The 11,480-nt window shown below is 42.3% G+C and overlaps 1 protein-coding gene across 1 annotated transcript; it reads right to left on the reverse strand.

Annotated features, from left to right (window-relative positions):
• Positions 1-838: 838 nt before the first annotated feature.
• On the reverse strand, positions 839-11,089 carry LOC115114309 (3'(2'), 5'-bisphosphate nucleotidase 2). The gene is made up of 5 exons (XM_029642431.2): positions 10,326-11,089; positions 8,288-8,447; positions 5,903-5,998; positions 5,118-5,279; positions 839-2,423 (listed from the first exon to the last, which is right to left on the reverse strand). The coding sequence occupies exons 1-5, from the start codon at positions 10,662-10,664 to the stop codon at positions 2,152-2,154; spliced, it is 1,029 nt and encodes a 342-aa protein (XP_029498291.1). The 5' UTR covers positions 10,665-11,089; the 3' UTR covers positions 839-2,151.
• Between the last annotated feature and the right edge of the window lie 391 nt (positions 11,090-11,480).

Consider the following 11,480-nt stretch of genomic DNA (forward strand, 5'->3'; position numbering starts at 1 on the left):
TGGCATATACTGTATCAAAGCTAAGCAGGGCTTAGTTAAAACCCTGGATGGGAGACCAACGGGATTGCTGTAGATCAGGGCTCTCTAACTCATTCCACGGAGGGCCGAGTTTCTGCGGGTGTTCGTTTTTTCCTTTCAATTAAAACCTAGATAACCAGGTGAGGGGAGTTCCTTACTAATTAGTGACCTTAATTCATCAATCAGGTACCAGGGTGGAGCAAAAACCCACAGACACTCGGGCCCTCTGTGGAATGAGTTTGACACGTGCTGTAGATAGATTAATTCTCCACAGGGAGGTGTTGCCCAGCCTATAGTTTTTTTTTGTGATAGTGGATATAATGTTGAAGATCTGACGCCGTTTCAAACGTACAAATTCAACATATTTTATAAAAGGTTTGTCTATGTTGAAAACTGGTAACCACATTATCCTGTGGTTGACATTTCATCCGCAAAACAACACTGAAACATTGATTCAACCAGTTTGTGCCCAGTGGGTAGTCTGTGCCTCATAAGTCAGGGGTGCTGGAAGGTTGGACTTTGCTGGTAGATAACTGTTTGGGCCACTCAGGATTTTAGTTGTACCGTGGTACGTCGTGCCATTGTGTGCCTATAGTGGCCTGTTACTTGAATGTAGAGTTCAATCTCCGACAACAAATCGGTTCAAACAATAGATGGACTCCAGTACACTCAAGAGAACTGCGCTAAACCAATTTCGTCCCGACAAACAGAATGGCCATGCAAACGTCTCCCTCTTCTGGTAAAACAATACACGTTGTACTGTAGTTTGGACTTTTTGAATCTACCTTCATGGGTTATGTACAGTGAACAGACTTCATCGTTTAGGATTCCACCATTCTGCTTCTTTATTTTTGCTGTAATCTCTTCAAAGATACACTATCTTTTGAAAACATGACAAGTGCTGATAGAAACGGGTTCAATTAATGGACAGGGACAGCTTTGAACCTGTAATTCTCAACAGTGCAACATACGTCAAACAGAAATGAAATGATCTCGATCACGTATGAAGCAGTCATAACCCCGTCACTGATGTCATGCACACCGCCATTTCATTTGAAACACAAGAGGGGAGTTTGAGAGACACAGCTACATGACAGCTATATGCACAGGCTTAGCAATCACATCCAGTTCAGACACAAAACATGTGCACACACGGCACAAAAATAGTCCTTTTGAGAAAGCGCAGTTGGACAATACAGTTAAGTATTCACAGTGTTAGTGATATCCATGTATGGATGGTCTACTCCGAATGTCAACAGAACACCCCTACTGTATATTGACAATCTAAATCATTACCAAAGATCTCCAATATATTGTTGCTAAATTAGCATGTTTAGCTAATAAGTATTTCCACTTAACATACGTACAAAAACATGGTTTCTAGTAGAGTAGACTTACAAATGCATTGACTAAATAAGCCACATATGGATTTAACACACTGTATAGCCTTTTTCCCAAAAGGTGGAGGCGAAGGAGGCTGCGATACAAACTGAACTCTGATGATATTCATGAAAAAATAAGGAAACTGTACCTTCACATGCATACAGAACAATCAAATGAATGTGAATCTGAAGGAAGTACCATGCATTAAAGGACAAATCCACTCAAACAATCTTTTGGTATTTTTTCCATTAGTCCACTGTACAATCCCAAAATGTCTTGCATGTCAGCAGTTAAGACTTTCCAGGATGTAGGATTTTCACGTTGGGACTGTGTCAAAAGCAAAGATCTACTCAAACTACCATTCCAATATTCAAACTCGATTCGCATTGCAGCAGCCAAAACCCCACCCCTATCATGTAAGGTGTTAAGCGAGAGTTAAACAATTTATCTCCTCAAACGGTTAACCTATCTAGCTTAACAAACATTAACAAATGGAGAAAGGAGTTTGAAGGAGACTGGCGGGCTTTGTAATATATTGCATTATTGTCTTGTCCTCTCATCTGTGCTTGTTAGGTCTTCAAGGCTTATGGTCATCTTGTCCATTTGTCTCTGATCATCTGTGTGTGTGTGTGTGTGTGTGTGTGTGTGTGTGTGTGTGTGTGTGTGTGTGTGTGTGTAAATATCTGTGTCTGTGAATATGTGTGTGTGTGTGTTCCTCAGTGTTTGTCAGAGGAGTCCGGTGTGTGTTCCTCAGTGTTTGTCAGAGGAGTCCCATGCCGGCAGTTTGGCCACCAGGTCCTGGTGGTCCACCTTGACGCTGGCCAGCAGACCCTCCCTGTTGCCCGCGGCCCCCGAGTAGTCTATCTCCTCGCCCTTCAGCGTAGTCATGTGACCTCCCAGGGCCGCGAGCAGGGCGTTGCCGGCGCAGATGTCCCACTTCTTGATGAAGGTGACGTGGATGTACACGTCAGCCTTCTCAATGTCCTCATCAAGGGGGTCCAGCAGAGCCAACACCTTATAGCCTGGGATCAATGGAAAATACAACAGCAATAATTGCAAACCATAGTAATAATGAGCTATATAAACTTAGCAAAAAAAAAGAAAGACCTTTTTCAAGACCCTGTCTTTCAAAGATAATTCGTAAAAATCCAAATAACTTCACAGATCTTCATCATAAAGGGTTTAAACACCGTTTCCCATGCTTGTTCAATGAAACATAAACAATTAATGAACATGCAACTGTGGAATGGTCGTTAAGACACTAACAGCTTACAGTGACGGTGGGAAAGGTCACAGTTATGAAAACTTAGGACACTAAGGAGGCTTTTCTACTGACTCTGGAAAAACACCAAAAGATGCCCAGGGTCCCTGCTCATCTGCATGAACGTGTCTTAGGCATGCTGCAAAGAGGCATGAGGACTGCAGATGTGGCCAGGGCAAAAAATTGCAATGTCCGTACTGTGGGACGACTAAGACAGCGCTACAGGGAAACAGGACAGACAAGCTGATCGTCCTCGCAGTGGCAGACCACGTGTAACAACACCTGCACAGGATCGGTACATCTTAACAACACAACTGCGGGACAGGTACAGGATGGTAACAACTGAGCGAGTTACACAAGGAACGCACAATCCCTCCTTCAGTACTCAGACTGTCTGCAATAGGCTGAGAGAGGCTGTACCGAGGGCTTGTAGGCCCGTTGTAAGGCAGGTCCTCACCAGACATCACCGGCAACAACGTCGCCTACGGGTACAAACCCTCCCTCGCAGGACTGGCAAAAAGTGCTCTTCACTGACGAGTCGCTGTTTTGTCTTACATGGGGTGATGGTCGGATTTGCGTTTATCGTCGAAGGAATGAGCGTTACACCGAGGCCTGTACTCTGGAGTGGGATCGATGTGGAGGGTCCGTCGTGGTCTGGATCGGTGTGTCACAGCATTATCGGACTGAGGTTGTTGTCATTGCAGGCAATCTCAACACTGTGCGTTACAGGGAAGACATCCTCTTCCCTCATGTGGTACCCTTCCTGCAGGCTCATCCTGACATGACCCTCCAGCCATACTGCTCGTTCTGTGCGTGATTTCCTGCAAGACAGGAATGTCAGTGTTCTGCCATGGCCAGCGAAGAGCCAAGATCTCAATCCCATTGAGCACATCTGGGACCTGTTGGATCGGAGGGTGAGGGCTAGGGCCATTCCCCCCAGAAATGTCAGGGAACTTGCAGGTGCCTTGGTGGAAGAGTGGGGTAACATCTCACAGCAAGAACTGGCAAATCGGGTGCAGTCCATGAGGAGGAGATGCACTGCAGTACTTAATGCAGCTGGTGGCCACACCAAATACTGACCGTTACTTTTGATTTTGACCCCCCCTTTGTTCAGGGACACATTATTCAATTTTTGTTAGTCACATGTCTGTGGAACTTGTTCAGTTTATGTCGCAGTTGTTGAATCTTATGTTCATACAAATATTTACACATGTTAAGTTTGCTGAAAATAAACGCAGTTGACAGTGACAAGGCATTTCTTTTTTTGCTGAGTTTACATACCTGAAGTAATTTGATTCCAAAATGACATAACACTTAAAACCAATGTTCCCTCAAACCTTTTGCGAGTAAGTAGCAAATTCTTGGTCTTGTGAGTGGAATTTTGTGCAACTTCCGGCACGCGTTTACAGTGAACACTAAGGCTGTACCCTTACAGTTTAGACAGTAGCCAATAGGCTATTGTGGCTATCTGAGCATAATGTAGGCCAACCAACAAAACCAATTGAGAAAATCAGATAACATTTTTGAATGGAAATACATTTGAAATGTACATGATATAGCCTACAGTAGCCTATAGGTGGTGTTCAATGCAGGCCTACATTGCATGAGACTTTTAAATGCGATTTTACATTAATTCATGTTTTCTTTTACTTGGTCTAATACCATGGGCCAAATAGATGACAAAATTGCATGGTACTGTGTTGCATGTTGCAAGAAACCCCTTTACAAAATACAATTATTATTACCATATAGAGAATTAGACAATGTAGACTACCCCTCCGCCTATTGGCTTATTTACATATTCAAGCCGGTCTCAAAATACAACACTGCCCCTTTAATTAAGCTTGACTGGCTTTTCAAAAAGACAGCTTGAAATGTAGCCTAGACGTTTTGTGCTCTTGCAGGAAGCAGTAACTCCCCATTGCTGACCTATACTGATCTGTAACGGGGCTAATAACTCACTAACTAGCAAAGAATATCAACAAATGTGCACACGCAGCTCTGCGCTCTGATATGAAGTGATCTGAAAAGCGCATTCACTCACGGGTGATTGAAAGACCGCTCGTGGGCTACTCCCCCGCCAATAGAATTCTAATCCGTTGCACTCTGGATCTGCCTATAACAAAATCACAGACTCAATCTTGCAAAGTTAGACTTGTTTTGGTTTGTTGCATCGAAAAAGGGGCTGATATAATGCCGATATGAGCACAGAAAAAACATTGATCCATATAGTGCAAATTAAAATGGGGCGAAGTGAAGTTTAAAGTCTTTCGTCTGCGCGGCAGTCCTGGAGGAGGTGTGCTGCCACGTAGAACATTGCATGAAACTAACATCCGCAGAAATATGTATGCCTCTCAAAATGTTAAGTAATGACTAATCATAGGTTGCATTCAATCATAGGCGATAGACTACTACCATAACAAATGTGGGTGAACGCTTAAGCACAGCGCTGTACCTGCGCCCCCTGCTGGGAGAATAACTGTAGTGTTGCCGAAGGCCTCCTCGATGAAACCCTTCACCTTCCCGGCATGCGACCGGGACACGATGACCTTGGGGGGGTTCATGTTGTAGGTGGTGCGAGGCTTCATGTTAGACCCATGACCAACCAAGGCCCAAGCTGTGGACAGGAACATATGCTTTAAATAGCTGGAGATGGACTTTTAGTTCCACACCAACAGGACTGGTTACAGTTATGTAATATAGAATGCAAGAAACAGATATAACTGTCAGGAAAGAAACGCCTGTGGGTAGAGGCTAGGCCATGACTTATTTTGGCTGTAACAATAAAGATGAATTGAAATCATTTTCTTTGGGCATGGACGGGACACTGCAAGTCAACACAAACCCACACTCTCCTGACAGTGGGTTCGCACATCCATCGTCTCGCCATTCAATGGACACAATGCAGCCGTTCACAATCACCAATGAAGCCATTTTATAGTGAGCTCCCCTCCCGGGGGAATTCTCAAAGGAGTGACTTAGCCCCTGTTGTCACCAGTCCACTGACTGGTATATCTTACAGTAGAACAGTGTTGCTCTGCCCTGAACCCAAATTATGTCTCTCCCCCTTCTCTCCAAAGCTTGCACTCGTTCACTCCCCTAACAGATTTAAAAGCATTAGATTGGTGTAGGAAATATGGTGAGCATTTTGTCTACTCAAAAATATCCCATTCTTTAAACCATTGAGGGAGTGTCACACGTACACACCTTGTATACAATCGGTGACAGTGAAAAACCCACCTGTGTATCCTGTGAAAGGTTTGTGGATCACGCCTATGACAGGTTTCCCATCCACGGCCACACACACCATGGTCGTGACATACTTGAGCAGGTTCTCTGTCAATAGGAGAAAGAAAACAATGGGCTCATTGAAACAGGATACAGCTTAGGAAACAGGACACTGCTAAGACAACTACTCTGTAGCTGAGTATAGGTAGCCCCCACAGTCTCATTTCAATCACCCACACAAAGAGTAGAGATCAAACTTAAGCTGTGTCTAAATAGTACTTATATATATATATTGTTTCTCCATCTTGTCCTATGGTACAGATCTGTCCTAAACTACTTCGATTCCCACGGGGGACCAGTATGGAAAGAAAGTATGAAGATGTATGCACTCTACTGTAAGTAGCGCTGGATAAGAGCGTCTGCTACGTGACTAAAATGTAAATGCATCTTGATTAGATAAGTATTCAACCCTCTGAGACCATACATGTTGCGATTGCAGCTGTAAGTCTAAGAGCTTTGCACACCTGGATTGTACAATATCTGCTGATTATTCTTTACATTTGTCAAGCTCTGACAAATTGGTTGTTGATCATTGCTAGACAGCCATTTTCATTGTCAAGTCTTGCCATAGATTTTCAAGACAATTTAAGTCTAAACATTAACTAGGCCACTCAGGAACATTCCATGTTGTGTTGGTAAGTAACTCGAGTGTATATTTGGCCTTATGTTTTAGGTTATTGTACTGCTGAAAGGTGAATTTGTCTTCCAGTGTCTGTTGGAATGCAGATAACAGGTTTTCTAGGACTTTGCCTGTGCTTAACTCTATTCCATTTATTTTTGATCCCAAAAACGCCATAGTCCTTGTCAATAACAAGCATAACATGATGCAGCCGCCACCATACTTGAAAATATGAAAAGTGGTACTCCGTGATGTGTTGGACTTGCCCCAAACATAACATTTGTATTAAGGACACTTTTTTTTTTTTTTACAGTATTACTTTAGTGCCTTATTTCAAACAGGATGCATGTTTTTGAATAGTTTCATTCTGTACAGACTTCTTTTCACTGTCATTTAGGTTAGTATTTTGGATCTATGTTAATGTTGTTGATCCATCCTCGGTTCTCCAATCACAGCCATTAAACTCTAACTGTTTTAAAGTCACTATTGGCCACATGGTGAAATTCATGAGCGGTTTCCTTACTCTCCGGCAACTGAGTTAGGAAGGACACCTGTATCTTTGTAGTGACTGGGTGTATTGATACACCATCCAAAGTATAATTAATAACTTAACCATGCTCAAAGGGATATTCAATGTCCGCTTCTGTTTTTAAACTATCTACCAATAGGTGCCCTTTGCGAACCATCGGAAAACCTCCCTGGACTTTGTGTTTGACTCAGCTTGAGAATCACTGCTCGACTAAGGGACCTTACAGATAATTGTATGTGGGTTACAGGGGAGGGGTAGTCATTTAAAAATCATGGTAAACACTATTATACAGAGTAGGTCTATGCAACTTGTGAAGCACATTTTTACTACTGAACTTATTTAGCCTTGCCATAAAAAGGGGTTGAATACTTATTGACTCAAGACATTTAAATTGTTCATGTTTTATTCATTTGTAAACACTTCTAAAAACAAAATTACACTTTGACATTATGGGGTATTGCATGTAGGTCAGTAACACAGAATCTCAATTTAATCCATTTTAAATTCAGGCTGTAACAATAAAATGTGGAAAAAGTCAAGGGGAGTGAATACATTCTGAAGGCACTGTATTTCTTATCTTGACAATGGCTAACATTGACATGGTATAACAGGACTGGTGAAAGTAAACCCATCTGTTGGCCTCCTATTGCTGTGGCCCATCTACAGTAGGGCTCCATTTTGACATGGCATCTGGCGGAAAAGCTTAGTATAAATCTGAACATTAACATAGATAATCAAATCATTGAGAAGGTTCGGCATTAGGCAAACCAGTGTACACATGTGGTTTCGACGCAGGTTTATGGGTTTGGCTGACGAAATAAAAAGACTAGGGTGGACCATCTTAGGGTAGGTTTCAAGCTCTGGTTAGGATGAAGATTTGATGGCTTGTAATGCCAGTAGGTACATTTGAGATACAAGTTGTGATAAGAGGTTGTTCTAGGATGTTGTGGTTTTTAGTCAGGTCACGTACAACAAAGGAAAAGGAATAAGGACTTGGGCCTCCCCATGCCACCAAACAATAAGGTAAAACAAGCTACTGAGGAAGGGAGTGGAATGGTGATTATCAGAGCGAGTTCAGTTAAGGTGAGTTGGCAAGAGTTGGGCGTGTCCAGAGGGTAAATAGGGAATTGGTGAGGTGGCATGATCCTTCAGAACACCGACCATAGTGGGTTGCTACATGACACCATACCTGTATACTCCTGAGTGGCGTCCAGTGGGTCTATCCAGATGGTGATACTGTCAGCAGGCACATCCCTGCCCACCTCCACGCTTTTTAGGATGTCAGCAGGGATGTCTCTGTTCCACACCCCCAGCTCATTGTTGGTCTCATCATGCTCTTCAGAGTTCACCTACAAAAGGGACAGAACACACGTAAACATCAGCGTGTAAAAATCATTATCAATACTATGAAGACTAAGGCTGTTCTGTTGAACACGTGGTTATGTTAGAAGTAATGTCGACATGAAAAGAGACCAATGCCTCTTATGGTGATTGACACTGAACAATACAGGGACAAATAAGGGTGTGCTTTCCATTGCAAACACTCTGGGGCGTAGACAATGGAACGACAATAAGTCATGGTATGTGTCAGTAATACACCTTTCAAACCAATATGTTTTCCCACCAACTTAAAAACAAAACAAAAAAAGTTAAAACTTTAACTACTATTTATTTGAATTCTTATTTACAATGACGGCCTACCGGGGAACAGTGGTTTAACTGCCTTGTTCAGGGGCAGAAGGACAGATTTTTAACCTTGGCAGCTCTGGGATTCGATCCATCAACCTTTCAGTTACTGGCCCAAAGCTCCAGGGCTCTAGAGAAAGGTATTGTCGGCGACAAAGCCTCTAATTATATTTCCGCTAAACGACCTAATCATGATTGCAGTGAAGTTCTGCCTACGGCTTAGTATGAAATGTAGCCGTAATGCAATGCATTGGCACATACTACGCTCTTGATGGTTGCTAGGCAGTGCCCATTACTACTATCCTTCTGCTAGTTCTTAACTTTGCGAAGCATGTCACTTCACCCATCTCTTTGCATAGCCCACCATATGCATTGTTTTCTTAACCACAACTGGACGGATTTATAAAGAATAACTGTGGGAATAAATATTACTGAATGATACAAATATTGGAATAAAGTAGGCTAATGCCATGGAAGGCATCAAATAGTTGCTTACTGAAACTCCCAGTCATCCAATTGTTATAACACATTTGAAGCAATAGCCTGCCCGCGTGTTCAACTATTACAGCACCGTTTCATGCTGCTTTGAGACAAGTGTGGGGACTCGTTTGGATACGTCAATCAATGTCTGAATGTTTTTTCCCCCCTCTGAATCTCCGTTTGTACGTTGGTTAGGCTACAATTAGGCTGTAGAAATGTTAGCTGTTGAAATATTGCTTGAAATGCATTACAAAAATCGGATTACTTTTGGAGTATTTAGTGACATATGCAGGCTGCATCACATCCGGCCGTGATTGGGAGTCCCATAGGGAGGCGCACAATTGGCCCAGTGTCGTCTGGGTTTGGCCGGGGTAGGCTGTCATTGTAAATAAGAATTTATATATTCTATATTTCTTAATTCCATTCTTTTACTTTTAGATGTGTGTGTATTGCGAGATATTACTGCACTGTTGGAGCTTGGAACAAAATCATTTCACTACACCCGCAATAACTGCTACACTTGTGTATGGAGCGATACAATTTGATTTAGCATACAGGCTGCAAGACCAGTAACACTATTCTACTCACAATAGGACACTATTATTTAGAAAATAAATTGTATTATTCTTATGTTTCTTAGGGCCTGTCTAAAAATAATTAAGAATGGACTTCTTTGTGATAGTGTATATTCAATGGATCTATTCAAATAGATGCCCAGCCAAATCGGCCCACTTCTACTCCAGCTCCTAAACATGCACGGGAGATATAAAAGGCTTATCCCGGGAAGAATGTGGTAAAAATTGGTCTGTGTGAATTGGGCACAGATATTTTGACAGATTTTTTTTTTTTACAGGCAACATACCGGTAAGTCTATCTGTAAAGGGTATAAATAAACAATGTGGTACACAGTGTGAGCCTGATGACGTGGATGTCGATTAAGGCAGCCCCCTGAATCAGAGGGCTTGGGTTAAATGGAAGACACATTTCAGTTGAACAACTGACTAGGTACCCCCCTTTTCCAACTCCTCGTGCACTGATACACATAAATATAATTTCTTTACCTGTACATATGGATAAGTGTTCTTGATAAGATAATACATCTTTCTGTGAGAGTTTAAGTCCCCCTGAGTGAGCTTTTCACTCGCCCCTTCCTTCGTTTTCCCCTTGGTCTTCTCTTCTAACTTGTCCTCTTCTCTGACCCTCTTCACCTCCCGACCGCCCTGGACTGCAGCCTCCACTGACAGTGCGAGCAGGTCGCGGAGATTCACTGTTCTCTTCGACGTGAAAGCAGCTATGCGGCTGGATATAACTCCGGCATACAGGTGGTAGATCACGCCGAGTCCCAATAAGCAAAACACGGCCACTCCAAGTGGCGAAAGACGGATTCCCATAGGAGCCATCGGTTTAGTTAATCAGCTAACTAGCTAAATGTCACACACAACCACTGCCGGGGTTCGTAAATGCAAGACAATGATAATGATTGCTAGCTAGTTTTCATTTCAAAAGTTATTTACATTCCTAGCTTACGCAGTTGAACAATTTACCTGTGTTTTTTTATGGGTTACCTAGCTAGCTTGCTAGCGACATTAGTTAGCTAGCTAACGTTACCTGGAGTGCTATCATTGGCTGTCAAGCAAACGTAGAAAACATGACTTCTAAAGATAACATCAGCTTCCTCATATAGTTTGTTAAATAATATACCACCGGTCAGTACCTATTTCTCAAAAATTCTTGCACGACTAAGGTCAGAAGAGAAAACGAGCAGCATATGAGTAATTGTTTTTGCTCCACGTACACGGTGGGCGGGGTCAGAGTTCAAAGTATCTGATTGTTTCTTTTCCGGGTCACGAATATGACATGGCCTGTTCAATTTAGGTTCACATAAAATGTTTGCGAGTATTTTACATTTTGGCCATTTAGCAGACGCTTTTATCCAGAGCGACTTTACAGTCGTTGCATTTAACTAAGGTAGGTAAGACAACCACATATCACAGTCATTGCAAGTAAGTAACGTTACTTCCCTCCCCCCAAAAATAGTAGTTTCAGTGAAATTAGTGCTAGTAAAAGACAAGTGCGAGTGCAATAAATACGTATTTTTACGAAATCATTCCGTACTTCATATATGTTGTTAATTCCGAATGATCATATACATTGTTGCATTTTATTTAACTGCGTTTATCAACCACTAGATGTCAGCAAATACTAACAGCTCTGGT

The sequence above is a fragment of the Oncorhynchus nerka genome, linkage group LG9b, assembly GCF_034236695.1.
Source record: "Oncorhynchus nerka isolate Pitt River linkage group LG9b, Oner_Uvic_2.0, whole genome shotgun sequence".
In the NCBI taxonomy this organism is placed as follows: Eukaryota; Metazoa; Chordata; class Actinopteri; order Salmoniformes; family Salmonidae; genus Oncorhynchus; species Oncorhynchus nerka.